General features: G+C 40.4%; 1 protein-coding gene across 1 annotated transcript; it reads right to left on the reverse strand.

Annotated features, from left to right (window-relative positions):
- sema3ab (sema domain, immunoglobulin domain (Ig), short basic domain, secreted, (semaphorin) 3Ab) lies at positions 1–23,808 on the reverse strand. The gene is made up of 17 exons (XM_044355816.1): positions 22,972–23,808; positions 14,988–15,148; positions 14,493–14,555; positions 11,669–11,788; positions 10,527–10,617; positions 9,657–9,776; positions 9,142–9,284; positions 7,836–7,950; positions 7,637–7,706; positions 7,381–7,525; positions 7,064–7,283; positions 6,823–6,914; positions 6,682–6,723; positions 5,925–6,082; positions 4,463–4,530; positions 3,111–3,256; positions 1–2,779 (listed from the first exon to the last, which is right to left on the reverse strand). The coding sequence occupies exons 1-17, from the start codon at positions 23,087–23,089 to the stop codon at positions 2,228–2,230; spliced, it is 2,424 nt and encodes an 807-aa protein (XP_044211751.1). The 5' UTR covers positions 23,090–23,808; the 3' UTR covers positions 1–2,227.
- Positions 23,809–26,098: the final 2,290 nt, after the last annotated feature.

Below are 26,098 nucleotides of genomic sequence, written 5' to 3' on the forward strand. Positions count from 1 at the left end.
CTTTATGAAGAGACATTTATTAGATCAGTAGAATAACATCACCATCATCATAATCATGCCAAAAAAGCAGCAGCAGCAGCACTTCATTTCCTCACTTTCACTGTATGTCCATGACAGATGCAGTGAGGAACCCTATATTCTCTCTTCATAATGATGATCTTATCATATGCCCATCTCTACTGAAAGTTCCACAACTCTGGTTTCCAACTTGTCTAGTTAGCCTAAAATCACTTTCTCAAGACTGGCTCCAACTGTTTATTATTTTCCACCATCATAGATTCCAAAAGCAGATGAAGCTTGCAAACACTCAATAGACATCTGACATACTGACGTCTTGCAACGCTCCACTGACATTGTTAATTGTTACCTGGTCTGCGGATGTTTAAATCCACGCTGAGATCCTGTTTAGATCATGTTTATATCTTTTTTTGAATACCTACCTCAGGAATTATCAATTATACAGTTTAGAGTCCTACCAGAAATAATATTTACATCTTTGAAATAGTTAATATTGTGTACTGCATAAGAAAACAACAGAATAACAGTGACAACATCAGACTAGTATATCATTGCTATGGCAAAACAGGAACACTACAATAGTATTCACATGCACTAGTACACAGTGTCATACTTGTCAAACATAGAGTATAGTATTTCTATTTACATAATGTTCACAGCTACATTCCAGGTTTGTGTTTATGTGTGCTGTATATTAATTGTTATGCCCAAAAACTAGAGGTTTCTTATGTTTCATGCAGTGAAATGGAGATGTTACACTGCGCTGCCTGTGAAGAATATGGATATGAGGCAATAAATGTGGAAGAAAAATACAATATGGATACTGGGTTATTGCTCAGTGCATTTGATATGCAATGCATGTAATATTGACCTATACTGACAAATAACTCATGGATATTTCCAGTCTTATTACAGTATTTCTGATAATACAGTTATTTTAGGAGATTGGTCCTGTAACTCAAATAATCAAATCAAATGAGAAATTACAGATAGATCATACTAAGGGACAAAAAAAGACTGCACATCGGAAAATATTTTCACAATGTACATAACTGTATATCAATAAATACACATGTAGTGGAAACAAAGTGTATACAAAGAAGAATTAAGTCAACTTGGAAGAACTCAGGATGACATTTTGTGCACTGAGATGATGCAGTTGGCAGACGTCCCTGCGAAGTGACAGTCAACTTTATGACTGCTGACACTGGAAGGAATCTGATGATGCCCCCACCCCACCCCCACCAAAAAAACAAAAACAAAAACAAAAAAAACCACTAGATAAACAAAACAGAATAATAAAACCTTTGTTATTGTTTGGGAAGCTTATCTAGGGCGTAGACACACAGACTAGTACAAAATCTCCATGTTTACAACTGCTTTCAAAAGACTTTTCCATAAATAAATTTCTATCATGGGAAACAACATAAAGCAACAAGACAACTGCAAGCCATTCCCTTTAGTATGAGATGTCACAGAATACAGTATTTACACATCGTAGCTACATAGTTATATTTGTTGACAAGTGGTGAGTGTCGCTCCCAGTTTCGTGCAGTGCTCGGGCGTTTTTCTCTCTCATGTTGATTGATTAAACTAACTTTAATAGCAAAAACCCATCTTGTGCTTTCCATCAGCTTCACCTATTTCGTGCTTGTATTTCCGCTGCAAGTCCACTTTAATGTCCAGGCTGTTTTTTTTTTTTAATACAATCCCACCTCCTCTTCTTTCATATTTGTGTAGTAGAAAAGAGATTCTCAGGTATTTCCAGGTATCTCATTAATTGCACACTGACAAAGACACCTAACTAGCATGCCATGAGACAATGCCATTGACACAGCCATCTCAACATGGAGTCAGTCAGGTCTATAGGGTGGGTTTATATATTCAGTTCTTGTGCTGGTTGACACTGTCCCTCTGCGGTGTTCAGGCCACAGAGGCCAGCTGAGATAATATGCTCCAATGGTCTGGTGTGATACAACATCCTGTTTCCTGCAGTCCTCTTTACTGGTGTACTGTAAACATGGCTGCCCACGCACAGAACGCACCAGCCGGCAGATCAGGGAAGTATTACACTTTTACTTTTCTATCCAGTCACTGTGGAAGAAGTCTGTAACTCAGTATGAAGGAAAAAACTGGGTAAGTTAATCAGGGTTACAGAATAAGAACTGGGTACGGTTTCAGGTTTGGCGATAAAGTCAAGGTCTATAAGTCAGACACTGCGGGGGGCCCTCTCCAGTTCGTGGGTCCTGCGGTTGCGTCCCTTCTGCCTCTCTTGCAGGTGTTTCCACTTGGCTGCCAGCCCTTGAGCATGCATGTGGCTGTGAGGGCTCACCACAACCTTCTGCTGCTGCTGTTGCTGCTGCTGCTGTTGCTGCTGGTGTATTTGTACTTGCTGCACCAGGTGAGCTTTCTGCCTCCTGTGCTTCCTCTCCCTCTTCCAAACCTGCTCACAGAACTCATCCACGCTGTTCAGAGTCGGGTGGTTGACCAAAGACAGGAAGTCTCTGTACCACAGCTTTTGATTGGGAGTTTCTCGAGGTGTAGTAAGGTCCTGGACGGGGGCACTGGCAGCCGCCTCTTCATCACGATGTAGCAGATCCTCCAGGCGTTCAGTGTCAATGACTTCTAAGGTCACCTTCAAAAGCGACTGCATGAAGCCGTGCTCCACCGCCTGGCACAGATAGATGCCAGAATCCTTCTTGTTAAGTGTGCGAATCAGCAGGCCCTGGTCTGTGCGGATGAAACGTTCCTCTGATTTGATCTACAGCATGAGAAAATTGGAAGTGATAGAGAAAGAGTGAAGGCCAGAAAGATATAGACAGGAAAGAAATTAGATTCAATATTTCAGAATAAGCAATTATAATATCATGTGGTCATGAAATCTAACCAGCTATGTCTGATGGCTGTTTTGATTACACAAAATGTCTTTCACTTGATCAACGATGGCATTTAATAAAATATGATACTGTACTATCTAAAATGATCTTCATTAAGAAGTACCATCTATCATTAATTATAAGCTCTGCAAAGAGATTGTATCTCAGTCTATTTCAACAAAATAGATATGTGTGTGCTGCTGAGGTAGTGCCAACCTCTTGTTTGCGGTCTTCAGTGGAGTGCTGATACTGCCAATATGTCAGGGCTCTCTGGGACTTTGGGCTGCATTCAAGGAAAGTGCTGCTGTTCTCCACACCATACACAGTTTTATCCAGGAGAGTTGTCTGCCCAGTTAGTTCATCTAGACAAACAATCATAATATATCAGTCATACAGGATTTTTTAGTTTACTGTAACTACATGATTTCTGTAGTTTGTCGCAAGTTTGATAACTGGTTGTGGTTATGGCTGAATGTTATGTGATTTCTTTAACAAGCTGATACATTGGAAACTCTATACCCATGCAGCTATATCCAGCTTTTGGGATGTTCTTTATTCAATTCGCTGTGCTTTTCTCTGACTGAAAAGTACAAAGCTTTGTTCTCCAAGAACTGCCTCTGTTTGGGGCCTGAATTCCTTTTTTTTTGTGTGTGTGTGTGTGTGTGTGTGTGTGTGTGTGTGTGTGCATGTGAGTGTGTGACTGCATTTTACATTATTTTGTGCCATTATTCTGTCTCTTCTCTTATCACACTCAATCATTTTTAGAATAGGCGGCCCCCACCACAGAGGCCGTAATTTGTGGAAATGGGCTATAACTGAAACCTGAGTTTTATGCAGTATGTGCCATGCACATAAGTTGAATTTTTGCACTGTAAGGTATATGTTCTTCTTAAATCTTGTTGTAAATCTAATAATTCACATTTGGGGATCTACGAGCAAATTGCACAAATCAAAAGTGTTAAAAATATTTGTGTGTGCTTGAACTCATCCTCCTCAAATCCACAGCTTTAAATAATATAATTTCTTGTTTCTTTTTCCAGTTAAATGAAATAAAAGTATAAAATAAAATTAGGAGAGTAAGACTGTGTACTGGACCACAGTATGAGTCCTATTTTTGAACTAAGACCACTAACAGAGCAGTAGAGTGGAGGGCTTGGCGATAGACAGAGGGTTTGGACAAATCCTGAACTTGTTAATTGTAAGCTTCACATGGACGGACTCTAATCTTCACACCACCAGAAACACATAAAACACACAGACACAACATGACACACATTCATGCAGAGTTTTCTATTCTTTGATCACCTCAGGAAAGGCTAGCTGCTTTGACCATTTCTATGTTCAAAGTAGAATGAAATCCTCAACACAAAATCACATGTTGTGCAGTTGGTAAAATGGTAAGGTTTTTTATTTGCTTCAATAAACTATTTGAAAAGTGTATATACAGTATGTTATTATGATGTCTGAACTAAAACCAATAGAAAAATATTTAATCAAACATCGCCTTGATTATTATCATAGTTTCTAAAATACTTAAGTCATAAAAACATATTTTTCTGTATATGTACCATGGTGTTGCAGATCTGAACACTGTGTGAGTGGGTCTCCATTCCTGATATCTTGTCTCCTTGTTCTCCTGCAGAAACACAAATATAAACACCTTCATGAGTCAGCAGAGACATTTACTTCTTTGTATCCGTGTGAATATGTATGCACAGGGAGTTTGTTTGTGTGTAGGTGTATATTTTAATGTGTTGTGTTTGTGTAGCAATAGTTGAAAGCCAAAGCAAATAGATAAACTAACAGTGGGTAGCCTGTAGCATCATAGAAAATCTTTAATTACTGGGTGTGTATGACAGAGGAATTCAAACCTAATCAATCACTCCAGCCTGTCATCTCTCTGGGTTGCAGATGCAAAGGAGAAGTTTCAAATACAGTGTCTAACATAGCCCTGAGGATATTTTCTGTAAATAATTATTGAAGAAACTATGGAGACACCAAAACAAACTGGTAACTTCACCCTCTCTGCCTCCCATTGTTCTAACCTAGCATTGGTGTGCTGGTAATTGGAGGTAAGAGTTTGCTCTGGTTGCCTTCTTTCTGAATGTAAGACTCTGGAGTCCAACTAACAGCGAGAACTTGATACTGTGCAGCTAGCTTTCAAATCAATAAGCCCCATGGAGCTATGAGTGGGAGGCTGTACAGTAAGCACACACAAGTACACACACACACACACACACACACACACACACACACACACACACACACACACACACACACACACACACACACACACACACACACAGATCAGTCCACTACTATAACTGTTACAAGTAAACCTCTAACACCTACTTCACCCCTGGTTCACCCAGACAGCCTCCAGACACTGCTAACATTGGTTCTAATTTACAGTAAACACATGAGGCAGGTTATATTTCTAGCTTTCTGGTAGAAATACGATGCTGTAGCTTTGGGGTTTTTTGGCAAATATACAAAGCCTGCACTATATAGTAAGTGTGCCTTACTGCGAGCCCTGAATGCAAATGTCCTCAATCTTTACTGTACATGAAAACCCCTCTATCTGATCTAGAGTTCCCTCAATATTGTATGTTAACAAAAAGTAATTCTTAAACAAGCATGATTCAAACATGTGTTCTACATCTGTCATGTTTAAATCTAAAGCAGGTTGCTCTTAAGTAAAACACAAATACATCTTCCCATTGAGGTGTGGTTTCATATGATCCTAAGCATTGCAGTGGGTTTCAGTTCGAGAATGTGTTGATTTATGCAAAGCATACTTCATATTCTGTGTGTGTACCTATATAAAAATAAATAGTTATTATTACCTGGCCAGCTCTGCTGTTGTGAGATAGGCTGGAAGTATCATATTGCGTTTTAGGCAAACTTCACAAATGTCTGCTCAGTGTTTTGAAGCACTTTGTCAATGTGTACAAGGTGTTAAGCAGCTTGTTAAACAGTATGGCAGGATGGCAGCATGACAAGTATGAATGTAGAGTATGTATACTGTACCTCTTAGCCATAGGGAAGTATCTGGAGCATTCAGTGCCATCCCACGCACAGTAAGGGTCCCTGGCCAGGCAGCATTCAGCGCAGGCTTTCCCATAAACCTCACACCGGTGCAAAGGCATCTGGGACACGCCAATGTCTGAGCCCAGGTACAGTTGTTGCTGCAGAAATAGAGGAGAAAAAACCTAAATTTTCAATATCAGATATTTTATGTCTTAAGAGCCAAAATTTTGATTTTAAGTCTGTATAGATGGTGTGCTTTGAGTAATACATCTATTTTTGGCTCAGCCTATGTTTGTTACTGAAACGAAAATACAAGTCAGGAATGTGGACAGACCAATTTATTATAGGTGCTCAGCACTCCCCTACCTGTCAGTTAGCTGTTGTCTTTTGTCTCTCCCTGCAATTTAAGTTGATGGGCTAGTTCTTTCTTGGTTTAAAAGCCAACAATTGAGATCTTTGTGTGATAACACATTAGTTGATCTCAATGTGTTTGAAATGTGCAGACAAATATTTATTCTGTCTTTCAGCCCTGCAGCAAGGTGTGTCACCTATACAGAAGAGCTTTCACTCTCTAAACCATGGGGATTTTTTTTTTAGACAAACACAAAAAAACAGTAGTCACTTGTGACATTTGTCATATACTGTCACTCACCCGTCTCTTGTCTCTGCTATGGCTACAGTGCTTTCACCTACTGCATGTGTTACTATGTTAAATCATGAATCATGCATGTTAGATTGTGTAATGACAATTCAATACCTGTTTTGTTGAAAGTTCCATTGCTTTAATGGCTGTTGGCTCCTGTAAGAATAATATTGAAATATTACAAATCAATATTTGACACTACTGTCATCCTATATGACCTGGAGAGGTTATGCAAGTGATGAGAGAATAACCTACTCTGAAGACAGTCATTTCCTCCAGTAAGACTTCCTCCAGGTCATGCCAGGAGCCTCTGGGGATGGACACGACTTTCAGAATTGTCCCCATGTCTAGCACACAACGAAAGCACACATTACCTGAGTTAATATGTAGTCTACAGTTCATGCTCACTCACTCATTATGTCTTTAAATCAGTCAGATGAAGTAATCACTGTTTTAATGTTTCTGTTTGCATATGCAAATGTATAAAAGGGTATACCTGTGCCTATGAACATGACGTCATACTGTCCATCTTCTGCTTCTACTTTATCTACCACTATCTGGGTGAACTGATAGTCTACATCTGTTTTGACTATGATCGGTCGATGGTTAATTGGGTAGATAGGATTGAACATGGCCGGATGGCTTCTGGCAAAGGTTACGACTTCATCAGGAAGGTCCTTGGTTGTATCAAATCCTCCAAATGTCTTGCTAGGGCACTGTGGAGAAAATGGTAATTGTTTTAACATCTATAAAGCAACAAATAGGAAAATTTACTTTAAGATTATACTCAAAAGTCAAGGTTATCACACTTACTGTGCCAGGTCGTGGGTAGGGAACGCGTCCCTGGAAGGGCACCCATTGATAATTGGGTCCATCTCTATGAGCGTAAGGACCCAGAAATACTCTCCTAATATCTGTCATGCTGTACATACACACAGCTGAACCTTTAAAGATGTTGCTAAATGGAAAAAAGAAAATGAATCAGATAAGGAAAGGGCAGGTTGTTGTTGAAAACGTGTCATGCAATCAGTGATTGTGGCCACAACTATTCCAATCTTAGCCACAGTACCTGGAAGTGGTAAATACTGCATAGATGATTGGGCTCTTGGGATCCTTTGTGCTCATGAGAAAAACATCCTCTGAAAGCCAAAGAGAAGGCAGACATATATTACAGACATATCCTCCACTGAAAATATGGCATGTCTTCTTCATCTTCTGCAAATAATGTGTGTATAAACACATTTTACGATGAGGGAACATTCACTCACGTAGTTCATCAAAGTGCGTGTCTATTCCATTACTGCCAGGCACAGAGCAAATAAGTCGAGCCTTCAAGAAGGTGGTCCACTTATTTACCAGACTCCTGTGACCTCCCAGGTCATTCTGTTGGACAGATCACAGGCAGAAGTTTACTTAATTGTAAAACTCAGACAAGTAGTTAATTTTCAATTTCAGAGAACACTGTACAGGCAGAGTACAGGCATGAATGTTTCATTTTCTACAGTTACTTTACCATTTCCAACATACATTTGACCATGGGATACCATTAATTGTGTTTGTTGGTTGTTGAAAATGTGTTATTAAAATATATTCCATGAAGTAGATTTTTAACGCTTACTATCTGAAAAAGAAATTTTTCATTAATGGTGATGATATATTTGGAACGCAGAATGTGTTTTTATCGTACTTATTAAACAAACCTGTCATTGTATAGTCTATGTCTTGTATAGACAGAAGATGTCTAAGTATGTTCCAGCACACACCCTTAATATGTGCCTGTGTGCCTCACAGTATTGTGTTTGTCTTCCAGAACATAGCGCACATACACAGAGAATTGCTGGCTCATAAAAATCTATCCATCTTGGTGTTGATTTATGACAGTAAATTACAATGTGTCCAAATATGCATAGAACCAAATTAATACCGCATCTTGCATAATGGATGTCTTGTCTTGTGTTGAGCATAGCAGATTCCTGACATTCTGGGCAATCAGGCTGTTATGAGGGAAGCACGACATGCAGTAAAATGGGAGGCTGAGGCTGGACATTACTCACTGATCTGCAGTCAACTTCGTGGATTTCTGCTTAATAAATATGAAAAGGATGTGGAATGTGAAAGCTGATAGAGGGCCAGCGATTTAACATAACCGTCCCCTGGAGCTGGAGGGTGTAGCAGGCCCGATCAGTGCCAAAGCAGGGCATTAGGATAACAGTGCTGCCATTGACAACGTCTTTGCCTCTCAGGTTCTGGTGACATTTAACATTTCTCTCAGGTTTCTGTCTTCAGGGGGTGATTGTACCATGCACAACAAAGCCCACTCTTCTCCAGGCTAAAAATAATCACAGATAACAGCTTCTGAAAAGCTGCCATAATGAAAGCCACTCAGACACCCGTCAAGTGTTTTTCCAGATACAGAAGCTATTTCACATAATGCCGGTGTGGGTGTGTGAGTGTATGAGTATGTGTGTGTGTGTGTGTGTGTGTGTGTCATTTTGTGTGTCTAAATTTCCCTATGCGAGAGCCAGTATGTGTGAGTGTGTGTTTGCTTGGACATGTAGCTGAGTGTACACGTACTTTGCAGAGCTGGCCAATGCGAGCATGTGTGGCTTTCCCAGCATGCTCTCCATCCATAGCGTTCTCTCTGAAGAACAGGTAGATTTTATCATCTTCTGGGTTGTCACTCTCTGGAATCAGATGAACGCCCACAAACCTGGGATCTACAATATATATGGACGCACAGATTTGGGATAAACAGAATCATGTAAGTATTTTTTGTTAAAGAGTTACAAAGTGCTTCACAATGAAAAGCGTTTACCATGAAGTATCTAGCAAGTACAGTTGAGTGTTGTCTATACAAAAGTGGAAAGTTATATTAAAACAACTAATGTAAAAACCCAATGGTAGCATATAGATACAGTAGGAAATAAAATAAGAGCAAGAGCAGACCCTTGAGGCAGTGAAAACAGCATCATCAGATCTGTCATCATCAACTACCACTGAAATTTTTTAATTTGATAGTTTTTCTATTTCTTAAATAAATAGGTTTTAAAAAAAGAGAGAGAGATAATGATTTTCCTCTTCTCACTTACCATTGAGCCAACGGGAATCATGCTGCTCCGTCCTGATTGGGTGATGCATGCCAAGCGTGCGGAAGATGGCAAAGTCCCGCCCCATGAAGTCAGCTGATGTTCCGGCATACAGTTCCCCATCTGACAGTAAAAAGAGTGAAGTGTGTTAGCATAGTAACACTGGATCAGAAAACAGTCCGAGGTGATTTCTCCCCAATGATGCAGGTGTAAAAGTCTGAGGAATTGTTCAGGGGCTTAACTGTACAGGTAAACATGAAGTCCTGAGAGAAAACACAGATAGTGACTGACGTGATGAGCATCAGGAGTGTGAAATTGACATTAAAACAGTAGGCAGGGCTGAGAGCAGAGGCGAGGGAAGGATGAATGGATGGTGGAGCAGATGAGGAGGGACAGGACAGAGGTGTGAGACAGGGGGAGTACATAATAATGCTGGTGAGAGGGGAGAGAGAAAGGGGAGAGGAGATGAGGGGTGATGGACTGGAAAATGGCCATCTGGTAGGTTAAATGTTGTGATATAACACAATGTGACTGGCAATAATTGGGGGTAGAGAGGAAAGTCATGCACACACAATCTTGCTCTATTAGACAAAAACTGTGGATTCAATGCAAAGAAAACCCAATAAAATGTAACCTGCCCCACACGCCCAACACTTAAGAGTTTACAGGTCTGCCAATGAGGGGTTCACAATGTGTAAATACCAACTACAGAGCAGATCCACTTATAATGAATGACAGGAATTTAGTTTACACCCTATATATCTGCTAAAATGAAAGGGCAAGGCAGAGGGTGTTTTCAGGACTCCCATGTTTTTATGTGAGCTTCCTCTAACACATAGAAGAGCAGCACAGAGTATCCGGTCTTAAACTCACCAATTAGCATGGATGCAGTGAGCAGCTTTGGATCATAGGGACTCTTCCCTCGCCCATTTTCTATGTGAGACTCCAGTCTGAACACGCTGTCCTGGACAAGAGAGACAGAAAGTCACAGGACTTGTAAAGAAGTGTTAAATACGGGCATTGAAGGTACGGATTACTCAGGAAAAGGGAGTTGCCTCAGTATGCATTAAAAGCATGTCATGACATTAAGGTTTGGAGAAAACCATCAAAAACAATCGGTCAAGGTTAAAAAAATACATGGATTTATTTATTTGAGGGTTAATTGGTTTGTTTCAGCCTCTAAGTCCAATTTTCACTCAGTCAAGATATTATTACAAAGGCTTATTGAGCAGCCAATCATTTTGGCTGCTCAATAAGCAGATTTTTAGATTTTAGTCCAGACCATGAAGTTGACAAATTTCTTATGTTGATTCACAGAATAACATAATTTAATGATGTAGTCATCAAATGATGACAAATGACATTGTGGTTTGTTTCAAAGAGTCGTTTTAACAAGCAGCATTATCGTACAGGATATGTTTTAACTAACTTTAAACCATGTTTCCACTGGTACAACTATAACAGGAAAGGCTTGAGAGTGAAAACAATAAATCTCATCATTCTTTATGACTTAGTGACCTTGGCACTCATAGGGAACCCATCAGATGAATTACATTTTTAGATTATGATCTATATACAGTAGATGGCTTTTCTCAGGGATATTTCCTACCCCTAATCGTCTGTAAATAGCTGTCTAATGAATAGGAAACGCACATTTATAAGTCTGACTCAGTGACATTTGGAGGAGAAGAGAGCAATTTCCTTCTCTCATACATAAATGAACACACCAAACATACACACACACACACACACACACACACACACACACACACACACACACACACACACACACACACACACACAGCAGTTCCATATTAGAGTGATGAATTGGAAATCTTGCAGACTATGGAAACTCGTATTTAATTTTCCACCTCATTTTGCTGAATGAAACCATTTGTATGTATTTAGCAAATCATTTATTGGGAGGAGAATGCACTCACACCCAACTAGACATGGTCCTTCACATCTTTAAACAAATACTACTACAAAAAATACTAAAAGAAATGTGCTTATACCTCTGGTTTCTTTCCCACCTCCAGGTAGGAACACACAGGGTGGAAGGCTCCTGTCCCACACACATAGAAATGGGTCTGGTTGAACGGCTGCAACACCTTGATGAAATTTGAGCACTCCCTCTGATGGGTCAGAGACAAAGAACATATGAATCAGTGAGATAGAGGAGTTTTTGACCATTGCCACAAAACAAATTTTACAGTCTTTTCTGACAGTGGCCATTGGTGCCATGGTTAAGCACTCAGCACATTTGGGTCAGTAGAAAGTGGTTAACACCGAAGCCAATCCATTTTACTGTTGATCTGCAGGATAAACAAATAGGTCAGACCTCTCATAGAGGAAAATCCGATACTTATTTAAAAAGATCTGTAATGATAAGAGAGAGCACAGCTGAGTGTAATTCCCCAGAGATGGCCCACTATATCCCAGCATGATGCTGAGTAATGATTCTGGAAATAATTTATGACCAGATTAAGCATGATCATCCCTGACTCTGTATTTTTTCACCTCCTCTTCTTACAGCTCTCCTCGCTGCACATCTACCATGACACACATACGCGCTTCAGTCTTTCTCTCTGAACTCAGTGACATCTGTCATTGCTGGCCGCAGAGCTTTTATGCACCTGAGCTGCATAATGTCCCATGGAATTACTGTGAAATCCATAAAGGAGGGAAGTCAACCATAATAACCCTATACCAAAATGGAGTTTACAACAGTAGAATAAAGCAGTATATTGGCTGATTGTCAGTCTGTCAGTAGTGCTGTTCATGATTTTGCCTTCTACTAGGCTCTTATGGCTTTATTTTATCATTATGTTGTGATATTGAGATAATAAGTATCTTTTTGGATTCTGTGGCTGCGCTTACTACTTACTTATTATGCGTAATCTTCCAGATCTGGGATTTATTTCCATCTTGTTTTTTTTATTTATTTCCTTGTGTGGTACAACAGGCATCTGTATGTGTTTTGTATATATTGCTCTGGTGCCATATGGCAGGCACATATATTTCCTCATGCTCTGGTAGCACATGCCTGAGCAGACTTGACCTCAAATAAAACTGAATGTGTCATCACATATTCAAAAAGCAAAAAAAACAGAAAAAAGACAATAACACCACAAAGTATGCATGACTACGTTGATCTGGCTTTACTAGGTCATCAGCAGACAGCAGCCTTTGTTTATGAAAGCTTTTGTTGTCATTTCAGCAGTGTCTTTCCTTGGATTTACAACATACTGTATGCATTTATGTGAGTAATTGACATTACTATTACAGGCGATAACAGGCTATTATAAGAATCTGCAAGGTCTCTCTGCAGCGTGACACTTGTGACACCTCTGAATATTTTGCATCATGATACCGAGAAGGTGATACAGTATAAACATATTTGCTATAGGCAGGAGCTACAGCTTTCCTCTCTCTTGTGGGTGGACTGTCACACCTTTCACACCCATCTATCTCTTTCTCTCCTCTATGCTTCATTTCCAGAAGTGTTTGCTTTCAATGCATCAGGGGGCATAAGTGAACTCATTCTCCATCGCTCTCCACCTCCCTTTAATTCTCACTCTCCTCCGACTCTATAACGGAAAGACCACCCTTAAGGGCACCTTATTCATCCATGCCACAGTGTTTACAGAAAACAGACAAACGACTTCATGGCCATTCAAATCAGCCATACAAAGGATAGGAGGGGATAGGAGAGCTTGCCATGTCCTGGCCAAAGCCCAGGCTGTGAACTGAGGCACAAACAGAATCACCATGATCCTACATTCCAGTCCATTGCCTTAGGCCTTATTGAAGATAGAATTCATAATGCAGCTTGCGGGGGGGAAGAAACAACCTCTCAGTGTGTTTACATAAAGTTTCACCACAGCAAACAAGCTGCTCTAAAACTGCACTCGGCCAGATACGGGGAGATGTGATGCTTGGCTTGTCATGAAGGGGTTGAGTGAGGTAAGGAATCTGAAAAAGCTCTTAGATCTTAATGCTGCAACATCAGCTCATCTTTTGTATCAGTTTTGACTTGAACTCATCAAATCTGATGAAAGATTATCACCCTAAACAAATTATTAGACGTCCCAGGTGATTAAGTGTTTGTGTTTTCAAATATATTACTGGATGATATATGATAATATAGGCTCAAGATAATAATAATGCTCTTTATGATGCTTTATGATGTAGTTTCCACTATAGTTTAGCTGTCTTTATTACTGTAGCTAAACTGAAAGTGTTTGAATACTTAATTTCCAACAGGCAGCAGCTCCTCTAATTTAAAATTAATAAATGAGTCTCTCCAATTTAAATGCTGCAAACTCAATTTATAGTGAGTCAGGGACAATTCCACTTTTGGCTTGTTCCTCGAGGAAAATATCTTTCAAAAAAGGGGAATTTATGTACACACATACTTTTAAATTCAACAGCACAAACAGAGAAACAAGGTCAAATGATGTTCTATTTCTCGGCTCTGAGATTATGATCAGGCCTATGGTGAGCTAGGCAGTGTGTTGTCCATGTGACAGATTGGATATGTCAACACACTAGGGAAAACAAGCTAAGAGATATAAAAGCAACTTTTATTGCTTTAGCAGCTTTTCTATAGCAGCTTTTATTGTCTGCGATTAAAATGCAATATATAGTCTATATGGAGCACATATGCCATGTAATCCCGGTGCAACAACAAGTGCAAAATGTGTGGTTTACTTTGAGAACTGCAGAGTTGCACATCTCTCTCAGTACAAGAAGAACAAAGACATTTTAAAAGATCTATGGGGATGTAGGGGCAAGATGCTGACACCCACTCGCAAGATGGATGATTTTAGTTCTTACCGAGAGATCTTTTCCTGCCCACTTGCATTCATCTCTTCTGGCGGGAGAAGCTGGCCAAGGGATCTGCAACACAGACACAGTTACTGAGCATGTTAGAAAAGAATCACTACACAGAGTCAGTCAATAGAGCTACAGCTTGTGTGCATGCATGTGTATATATGAGGGTTGAAGGGGTCACAATGCGATTTGTTATCCACTTTGTTTCAGTTTACTCCATTATTCATCCAGGTGAGCAAAGAGCAGCTAACATGCCTGGCACAGCGTGTGATCGTGTGCGACAGTACTGGTCTGAAATATTCATGAGACACTTTTCTGTAGAAACAGAAAAGTGAGTCCCGAGATACCTGAGCCCCTGACTGGCACTCTGGATGAAGATGCACACACTCAAGGTAGATATTAAGTCGGTCAGAAGCGCAAATATACTTACCGTCATGGATGGATGAATGTTTGAAACCACTAGACAGACAGACAGAAAATCAAACATGGTGTTTTTACCTGTGCATAGTCTTTGCTGATGTTGAGGAGGTTAAAGGAGAAGATGTGGTCTTTGGCTCCCACCACAAGTCTCCCTTTCTCCTCGTCCAACAGGAAGGTGTGGTAAGCCGAACTGTTGGCCAGGCCTTCAAATGTCACAAGGTTGTTAGACTCCAACATATCTGCAGAGAAAAGAGGAAAGAAAAGTCAGGATCAGCATAATATGATAATCTTTTTCATGAAAATGAAAAGAACTGAGGGCAGCATGAAAACAGATATGCTTCAGTTGTAGAAAATCCATCAGGTCAATATTTATATTACATTTTTTATTCAATTTCCAGCGGCTGCTTGAAAGAAACATCCTTAGTTTTAGAAAGCTTTCAACATTTCCAACCACCTAGAATTCCTGTGACCACAACTTCACCTCTCCATTCACTAGTCTGTCTGCCCTGTTGTATGTGCCATATGCACTGCCACTGAGGATCACTGCTCTATGCCTTGAGGACATGCTGAATAAATCAGAATGAATGTTAGATTAGGATGTTTTGCCTATATACACTGGTGCTCTCGTTCTTTTTACCACATAATTTTACGTATTTTTGTGTGTAAAATGTTCATCGCCTTTCCTTTACAAAATGATCTCAGGACTAGAAATTGTGCAACTTGGCCAAGCAAGGCAGCTGACAGATAGTGAAGAGGCACTGCCAAGCCAAAGTGAACTGGGCAGGTAATGCCAGCACTAGGAGCCAACGATCAAACTGTCTGCATGGGGAAGTGACCTTGACCAGAGCAGCCAAGCAGAACTCCACTCACAGTGGAAAACTGGGAGGAATATTTAATGTCATATTACTCTGCTAATATTCCACAGTCTAAACTGCAGGATTACTGCGAACTGCAGCAACTATTAGAACATGTAACTAGGGGCAACAGCTCACGTTTTGTTGTGTAATCTGAGGGTCTGCCAAGTCTGCCAAAGAAGCGACACTGCTTTCACAGTGGAAAGCCAAACTTGTCACAAACAGATATTGAAGATCTCATTACCGTAACGACCTCTAAAGGTGGTATTATGACTATGGCATTATGACACCTTTTGTGTAATATGTGTATACACACACAGACACAGACACACACATATTCATGCTCTTTCCTTCTCACATTTTGTTCTCACCCGCAAAACCACACTATGACCCCCTCCCATTGACCACCCACACAAAAGGGTGGAGAGTTATGGAACAGTGGAGAACTGGTTCCTTTGGTGCTCTCGCTCTCTTGCTTTCTCCCTATTTCTCGGGGAGTAAATAACAAAAAAGCTCATGAATGTTTTAGCAGGGAGAATGCCCCCTCTCTGAAGTGTGTCAGAACCCGAGAGAGTGAGAAGACACAAGCTAAAGCAAAGCTGGTTTAAAAGAAAAGAAAATTGGAGTGGAGAGGGCGTCAAATTGACCTATTTGTCCATTCATAAACATTCTAATTTTACTAAGAATTTTCAGGGAAAAACATGGGTCATGAAAGTTGTTCAAAATTGGCAGCTGAGAAAGAGAGAAACAAATTAAAAGAGTTTTCATCAGTTTAGTTTTTTAATATCCAGCCATAGGCATCTTTTGTACAAAAGTTATATAAAAAGCTTTATGGGGAGTAGTAAAAGTGGGATAATAATGGACGCATTAGACTTTTTTTTATTAACCCATTATAAAAGCATTGTGGCATCAAAGCATAATGGATGAATAAAAGCACAATTATAATGATATATTGTACAAATAGAAACATTATTATCTACATGTAAGTCCAGTCAATGTTTTGTATAGAAATGTTCAGCTGTTTTAAATTAACAAGCTGTGGAGAGTTGAGTCAGTGAATATTCTGTTTTGGGGGCCAGTATGAGCATGCTGGTAACAATAGCCATACATAGGAAGTGGAAAAAAAATAGAGGGTGATGAGACACATGAAAAAAAATGGATTTAAAATGATAGTTAAATGTCAAAGGGTGAGGAAACACAGCTGTGGGAAAGAAATGAAAAAATGAACAACCACTTGGCTCTAATTCCAAATTTCCTTGTCTACATGTAACATTTTGGCATTGGCATTCAGTCAAAAACAGACATTTTCGCTAATAGAAATGCCTGCACATGCATGCGTGCCTCACTCACATGTGCTGCACACACAGGTTAGTAATATACAATGGGTTGACACCCTGTCTTTGTTGTTATTGTGATTTAGTTGGTTTCCTGTGCCTCAGTGCTGATGGGGAGAGATTTAGACAAATATAAACTGATGGTGCTGTGTGACCCAGCCCTCAGGCTCTCTGACTCCCCAGTCCAAAGTCTTCTGAGAACTTAAACATCTAAACCTGATTTAATAAGACCTCAGGGATTTGAGAGCATTCTTGAGGTTGTAAAGAACAGATCTAGTCTATAGTCACTCAGATACATAATGGGACTGGTTCCAAATCCAAAAAGCTGGTTGAGACATACAGTAGCAATGCAAGCCAGAGCTGTTTTATCCATGAAAAACCTTACACAATTTAAATTATGTTTCAGGAAATGCTTCCCACTATCCACATTATTCATCTGCATCAAGTGTTTTTATGTGCCTGTAAATCAGACAAAGTTCTGCTTGATCTGGGACAAGTTACAGTAGGTTATTCTATTAGCATTTTATTGGGTCAATTAATTTGGAATATGTGTAATTTAATTTTACGAAGTGATTGCTGGGCTGCGCATAACACGGCCACCATCTTAAGAATGGAAAGAAACTCAAGGTCAGAAAAAGTTGCTGTAAAAGTACTTCTCAGCCCAGTCCAAAGCTGTGTCCCAGATTTATGTTCCTCTGTAGCCATGGTGATCAATCATTAGTGGATTCACTATAAGCCCTTCACTGACAACACAATAACACCCGCCTGCTACCTCTGACCCTTTTTCACCTGCACCAAGGCTGCATTTGTGTGTGGGAGAGAAAGACAAAGAGAGAAAGCTAGAGAAGCCATCCTCCACATATGATATTTTTACTTGTGCTCCACAGAACTGTAAGAAATACGCATGGCTCTGCAAATCGTAGCAAATTCCTTACTATGGAATCCAGCGACAGTGATGAGGCCCCTGAAGAAAGAAAAAGGAAGGATCCTTCTGGTCCTTAAAACAAACTGCCAGCAGCACAAACTGTGTAATTTGTATATAATATGTCTACTTGAAGGAAATAAGTCACTGCTGGCAGAATAATACACCTGTTTTATAAACACCACGGTGTCAAGGAACTGCAGGAAAACTGCACAGACATGATGAATACATTTCTCCTCAAACCACATCCCTGTGTGAGAGAATAGGGAAAGGCATCACCATATCCACCCACCATAAACATACACTGGCCTCTGGTTCGGAGATGAGTCTATGGGAGTAGTGTCCATGGCAACAGACCATTCAACAGAGACTACCGCTAAGTTATTAAAAGCTAATCATCCTGAGACAGATACTCTATGGGTATCGTGTGTGGACCTCTCTGTGTATATTTGTGTTTATGCAGCATGCTGTGGTCTGTGTTATTGGAAAGAGACAGGATGTTTCCAAGCCACGCCAGAGGTGGTAGCGCATACATGTCTGAACTGGTGTCCCCTCTGGTCAACTATAACAGGTGGGTATGCATGCATAAAGCAACACATGCTTTTCACCTTTTTCTTGTTTAACCTGTAACTTCAAGCCAAAAATCCACATTTTTTAATCAGTTTTGAAGCTCCGTGACAAAACTTTCACAATAATAATAAATAAATAAATAAATAATAAAGCCTGTCTGTAATGTTTCAGAGTCCAAAAGATACAGACTCCTTCATCCAGACAAACAAACAGGCAGACAGAAAGACAACGACATACAGACAGGTGGATAGGAGGATATGCTGCCTGTAACAGGTGTCAGCTGCTGCCCTGCCATATTTTACTAATTTTCTCTTTCACCCCACAATGTTTGAGGCAGGCCTGTCACTCTGCAATTGTCACTTTTTACCAGCTGTTTGCCTACTTTTTCTTTCACTGTCTCTTTTTATGTCCTTTACACTCCCCAGTTGCTTTAATAAAAAAAAAAAAAAACATTTTATTTTATTCTTCCTTTCTGTCTCTCTTCCTTCTCCCTTTCTCTCTATTTCATCCTCTCTCTCTTTTACCACTGCCATATTCTGTTACAATGAATTTGTGAGTGAGGGACAGAAAGAGCAGAAGAGCGAGAGGGAGAAATGGAAAGTGAGAGAGAAAAAGACAGAGGGAGAGAGAGAGAGGGATGAGCAGGCAGATGGAATGGATGCAAAGAATCAACAGTCCCATGTGAGACTGATAAAAATAAATTCTTTTACCCTACATTCTCTCCGTCTTTCTCTCTTTCTCGTTCTCGACTGGAGGGCATGGGGAGTGTTATCTAAGTGCTTCCTAAGAAAAAGCAGAAACACGTCTTAACAATAACCCACGTGTGGCCGTACTGTAAATAGGAACAATGATGCTCGGCCCAGGCTCAGGAGCTTCATTGACGTTCATTGTTCACATGGTTGAGTGTATGATTGCACACCGACAAAACAAAATGTATCACTGCGTCACTTTAAGTGTATACAGTCACTGGTTCACCCATGCCTCGGGGAAAGCACCACAAAGCTTCATTAGTCAAGTAATTTGTTCAGTGTCAAGAAAAAATGCGAGCAATCACCTCCTCAAACTTTCACATATATGGCAAGCTGGACAGGAAAATTTTGTATGTCTTAGGCATTAAGGTTTGTGTCAGCAGCATAACATACGTCACACTATGGCCCAGCAATAATTCAAAATGATTGCATATCGTCTTTCACTGCAGTCATGTGATACTGTGTATCGGTATCGGAAAAATGCTCTCATTAATATTGTGATATTGATTTCAACCACAGTGCCCAGCCCTACATCACACTATGCTGTTAATAGCCATAAGCACTGAAGATTATGCAAGCAGACTTTCTTAAACAAAATGTATTCTTCAAAGTGTCATACTCCGCAACCAGTGCAGATGATGACTAAGTCAAATGACTACAAAGACTCCTCTGAAAGCTACTGGAGAAACAAGTCAAACATAAACTGAACACACACTCTCCACATGGTTGTAGAGGAGCAGACTTTTCAAAACCCGAGAAAGCCTCCAAACATCTAGCTCGCTGAATGTATAGGATGCCTTCCCATGGCCAAGACTTTATACTGTACACACCCTGAGAAACCCATCTCCGCACCAAAGATTCTTAACATGCTTGGATTAAAGGTCTTTAAGAGAACGTCTCCATTCTCCAACTCTGATTTAAAGTCAATTCACGCCACGGTGAAAACAAGAATCACACAATAAACAAAACAGCTTAATATATGATACTAGAAGAACAATTCTGCGAGCAGTGAAAACAAGGGCTTCCTACTGTAGTTTCTAGTTTCCATTCTTGGCTCTTCCTTTCCTTGGTATTCAAGAGTAACGATTTGGTTGTGCTGTTGTGTGAATGTATTTCCCTGTGTGTGTGTGTGTGTGTGTGTGTGTGTGTGTATGTGTGTGTGTATGTGTGGAAGTGTGTGTGTGGAAGTGTGCGTGTGCTTGTGCGCAAGCCCTTGGCTTTGCTCAGGAAAGGGGTGGACAGGTCAGAGAGAAGGAGTACTTTTGGCAGTACACCCATATCCTATAAAACCCTCTCTTCCCTTCCCTGGACAGTAAACAACATGTGCTCTACTTTGCTCATAAACTTGTAAACCATATGGATCTCTGTTTACTCCCAAGAGGATCCATTTACCCCTAGGATGTGAATCGGTCTCATATCAATTTATGACATAGTATATCATATGTGAAGTTAATTAATTTAAGGTGTTGCAATGCACTATAAATCCACAGCCACCTACTACCTCATCATCACCCATTCACTTAATTGTTGATACAGTTGGACCTTAGCTCATGTTTAGGTAGCCATGGGGTACCATTGTTTTCCTTCCCCCTACTCCACTGCCCTTCTGCCCCTCAACCCTAACTTCTAAAGATCAGTTTGAATCCCCTGGGGTTCAGCAGGGAGATTGGGGATGTGTGTGTAAGTGTGTGTGTATGCGTGTGTGGTGGCTGGTCAGAAAGAATGCATAAGAGAGTATAACTATGTTCAGTGAGGAGCTCATACCATGGGGGAAGCAGGCTGCTGCTCAGATTCACGCCTTCGAGATAAACACCACCCTGCTGTGTTCATATGAGAAAACATCTGCAAGTGTGAGTCTGCTTGCACTCACACGACACAGTACAGTAATTTGGACACACACAGATTCTCTCCCAGTATTCCCAGTGACCTGTAGGGGTCAGAGTTCCTTTACCTCACAGTCCCATATGTCACTGATCAAACGTTCCCTTCCTCAAGACTTCTTAGGCTGTCTAGGAAGGTACTGTTCTTTAATTCGCCACAGTGAATCATCTGATTTCCTCCCTTCCATGAGTAAATGTGAGTCTGCTTCACCTATCACAGGGGTAATAAATAATTTATATGATGATATAAATGATTCATAATGCAATAATCCCATGTCACTTGCCTAATGGGACCTACAGTGGATAATATTTGATGAAAATCTACAGTATTACATGAATAATATTTGCACCATGTTTCAGGCATGAAAATTATACCTGTCCAATATCTTAGAACTCCTCAGCCAGCAATGGCGCCAAATATTATCCCCACCAGCCAAAATGCAAATGATGTATAATGGAACTGCTGAATGTGGAAATGGGAGCCAAATAACCAGGCTGGCCAGGCTGCTACCTGAGGGCCCGACTTCTAATACAGATATCACTGCATGGGCGTGTTTCACCAAACTGACAGCATGTGGTTTTAACTGACTGATATGCTCACAGGTATCATTAGCTATCTACAGATGGCCGTGTATTTATGTGTGCGTGTGTATGTGTGTGCATGTTTGTGTGTATAATTATGGATCTCCCAGTGCTGAGCGAGAAACATTTCTCTTTGGGAAAGCCATCTGCTGAAACAGACCTACACCATTCATCCTGAGTATAATTACCATGCACTAAAGAACGGAGTGGAAAAATGACATCCAGGAAAAAAAAAGAAAGGGAGGGAGGAATAAATGACGCTCAACTGCCAGGGAGTCAATGTCTGGCACCACTTTTCATTGCAAAACTGACAACAGCACTTGATCAGAACAGGAACAGGGAGACAGGACAAGAGAGTGCATAGGAGACAGACTTCTGTAAGACGCTGTTCAGTAGTACTGTAGAGATACATTAGACAGGAGCACTTCTTCTGATTTGGCAAATTAAGTACCTGCCATGCCCTAAATGCATAATAACAGTATATTTAATAAAGTTGTCCCATCAAACTATTAGTCCCAGCTGTTTATTCATTAACAATACTATTTTTTACTGCTATGTGTGGGGAGAGTAGTTTTTTTCTGTTTTGTTTTTGTTTTCTTTGTTTTTTTGTTTTTTTGTCAAGCTGAATTGAATGTACGGAACATGAATGGAACATAAACACTATATTTGGAAAAGTTATCTGCATGACTAATGGACATTAAATGAGAACTTGCTTTAGAGAAATGCAGATGATCCAACACCCTTAAAACAGCTTTTATGTTAAAAAATGGATCTTAACTACCTTCCTGAAATTATATACAACATACAGTATCTGCATGAATCTGTCACACAACCAGAGCGTACACCTGATAAAGCAAAAAAAAGGACATTAGTGGTAAAGACTGAATTTAAATGCATCAATTCAGTTTTCTTTGCTGGTATTTTTACAGGTAATCAGAGCCACAGCATCACAGGGCCATTAAGAATATTGCAGTTACTACAACTTATATGGGCATTTTTTTTTTTTAAATTTTGCTAACAACTTTTGTTTAGGGATTTAAATGTATTTGCTCAAAAGGTAAGAAGCTAGGATATAGTCTTTGCCTCAAACAAAATGATGATATAGATAAATGAGATAAATAATTTTGAGATTTATCATTAATGAAGGACAGTACAAATTCAAGGTACTCACCTTTATATGAAAGTTTTAGCCGGGGAACATTGTTCTTGGTCTGTTGGGCTCCACCGCCCCCTGTCCTGAGCAGAACCACCCCACACAGTAGCACAACACTGCCCCAGAGAGAGCCCATGGTCCTGGGGCAAGAAAAGCCAGAGAGGTCCTTTAAATACACGCCTCCAGCGCAATCCTAAAGACACTAAATGTCAACTCAGATTTAGTGCTGCAGAGGATAATGCTGTTGGAAGAAAAGTTCCTGTTGTCCCGTGATTATGAGTAAACGCTGGTGGGTCAGTCCAGACTGGTTCTCAGCAGGTCATGTCCCCTGCCAGATCAAAAACCCGTTCCTGTTCCAGGGGTCAAAAAGCCAAAATTAGAGTCCAACTCCAGGGGAGGCAGAACCTGCAAAAAGAGTTGGGGGTTATGGGTCAATGTCACTGCAAGACAGCCTCCAACAGCAGCAAGTCCAAGGTCCAAGGTAAACTTAACCAAACTAAGCACTAATACAAGAGGAGCACCAGCATGCTGAATGCTAGGAAGAGTGGCAAGGTCTGGGTATGACTGCCATAGTTTCCTGTCCTGGTACCTAACCAGCATGCAGCTCTGTCTAAACAGCCATCCACGTTATCGTTGAGTCTCTACCTTCAGCTAAAGAAAGAAAAACAGGTCCAGTTTGTTTCAGCTGTTAATCCAGTCTGCTTGCTAAGCACAATCTGTGCTGACTCTCTCTCTCCCCCCTTCAATCTGTTTTTCTATCTGCCTTTCTCTCTACTTAACACTCCTCTGGACTAGTTCAGCCCCACTCAGCGCAGCTCTGCCCTGTCCCCACAGCACAAGGCACACAGTGCAACTGAGAACAGCTGAGGCAGACAGCATAGTCAGAGTGAGAGAGAGAGAGAGAGAGGGAGAGAGAGCGTGAGAGAGAGAGAGAGAGAGACGGAGAGAGAGAGAGACAGAGAGAGAGAGAGAGAAGGATTGGAAAAAGAAGAGAGTGCAGTGTAGGTGGGAGAAAGGGTGAGAGAGAGCATAGAAAGCATGAGAGAAAAGAAAACTGTGAAAGCAAAAGTAGTAGGAGAGGAGAGGTTAGGGCAAGGCAAGAGGTTAGAAAGAGTATGAAAACAGGAAAACAGTGGAACATAAAAGCGGAACATTTTGTGGAAACTCAGTCTTAGTGAGAGGAAAGGTTTTAGACCTTAAGATACAATAAATATGTATTTTTTTTAATTAAATCTATGTCACTTTGACAAACAATTAGCAACGACACATGACATAAAGACACCACATTATTCTGGTACAATAACAAATGAGAACATAAGAGTTGTGGTTCCTGTAAAGTGTTGGGTCCACTGAATTAGAATCCAATCCAATATTTAATTTCCCTTTTGCTCACATGCATTAGTCCAAGTCCAAAATGCCAAGTCAACTTTTACTGTACTGATATTTGCTTTATAGTATCAGTAAAGAATATCAGTGACTCCATCACAAATATAGTTTCATCTACTGGGAGAAGACGCCAGACAGTATGACTGCAAAGAGACTATACCAATTGCATGCTCTTTTACTGGCTTCTTTGCAAAGTAAAAACATCAGCGATCCAACTTACCTGAGTCTGATGGATTAGTGGTGAAGCTGACATTACAGTGTTGTAGCTCATGGTTTATATGGAACTATCTGGACAATAGACAAATACATCTTGTCAGGCCCATCTGTCTGGTGATGGCGCCACTTCAACAATCACATGGGTGAACACAGAAGTTCCTAGAATGGGGTTATTTTCAAGCTTAACTTAATTTTCAATCTTTGCAGTCTGTCATATGGGTTAAAGTTTGACAGATCTCATTCTGTTGAAAAACAAGAAATTGACATCATTCCCATACAGTAAATTTACCAAATCCGAGCACTGAAATGAACAAGTTTAAGAACTTTTACACCATGCACAAACCTCTATTAACAACAGTAAACAGCTTAAGCCGCTCTTGGTGAGAAACCTCTATGTGCTCTGTGAGAATCGGCCACATTTTAAATCAATGTTCCAAAAAACATTACAGGAACAAGACCAGATTAACAATCTTAAATAGTCAGTTAAGCATAAAGACAGATTTATTGGGCATTTATTGGCTACTCCATCATAGTCTAAAGGGAAGTCCCCCATCTTTTCTCTCAAACCATCCCAAATGAGATGTCAATCTCACTCTAAACACCAGACCCTCAGTGAGCTGATTCCTTCTCGTGGTGAATGATAATGACTTTAGTGGCCATGGTGTGGTTAGGACCTCTAACAGGCTGAATCCATCTGGATAAAGAGCCATCAGACAGTGGGAGGAGAGCTGAACTAATCCTGTAGTGAGTGGATGGGCCTCACGGTTATGCTAATGGAAGCTGGCGCTCGGAGATTCCAGTGAGAACACTAGAGACTATAGGAAACAAGTGTCACGCCACAGTCTCTGCTTCCCAAACAGACTGGATTAGGGGCTGGAACAGACAGATCTTTTTCTTTTCTACGTGGGATTGGCAGTGTTGACGTACCAGTTCATTATTCCAGGGATCATGTAACACAATCTGCCATAACTAAGGCCAGACGGAGCGATTGTTTGAGGTGAATTAGGAGTGAATGGCCCACTTGAGAATGTTACTCCACACTTCTGCTGGCCATACTCCTTGCATGTTGATAACTGCAGAGTGTTTTCATGTATTTGACATTCAAGTGTTAAGTGGATAACAGGAACGACAGCCTCTTGTAATCTTCAATGATGCCATCTACATTCTTAGTTACTGTCACTTATTCTGTTTGATTCTTATCAAAAATGCATATGCAGACTTGAAAATCGGCTGTTAAATCCTCCTCAAAGAGAAAGAAGGCAGCGGTGAGAATGTCCCAGTTCCTATCATAGGGGAGGCATTCAGAGCTTCCAACTCAAGAGTTCTCCACTCCTCCACTGAACCCTCTAAATTCAGATCATATTCTAACTCATCCATTCTATGCTCTTTCTCTCACAGTTGTTTCTTGATCTTTTTCTTTTCTATACTTTGCCCTGGGTCTTTATTAAGTCTTCAAAATGTTTGTGTTTCTAATTGTCCTGGAAAAAAAGTTTTCAATGTGTTCAGATTCAGATTTTTTTAAGTTTCACAGTGGTCTCACCTC

Source organism: Thunnus albacares, chromosome 7 (genome assembly GCF_914725855.1).
Source record: "Thunnus albacares chromosome 7, fThuAlb1.1, whole genome shotgun sequence".
Taxonomy (NCBI): Eukaryota; Metazoa; Chordata; class Actinopteri; order Scombriformes; family Scombridae; genus Thunnus; species Thunnus albacares.

Excerpts from the sequence above, each read along its gene's own strand:
- sema3ab (XM_044355816.1), bottom strand. The coding sequence starts at position 23,089 with ATGGGCTCTCTCTGGGGCAGTGTTGTGCTACTGTGTGGGGTGGTTCTG. Across the intron at positions 7,951-9,141 it reads GCATTGGCCAGCTCTGCAAA|AATGACCTGGGAGGTCACAG; the intron begins GTACGTGTACAC and ends TCTGTCCAACAG. Across the intron at positions 2,780-3,110 it reads CTGAAGACCGCAAACAAGAG|ATCAAATCAGAGGAACGTTT; the intron begins GTTGGCACTACC and ends CTCATGCTGTAG.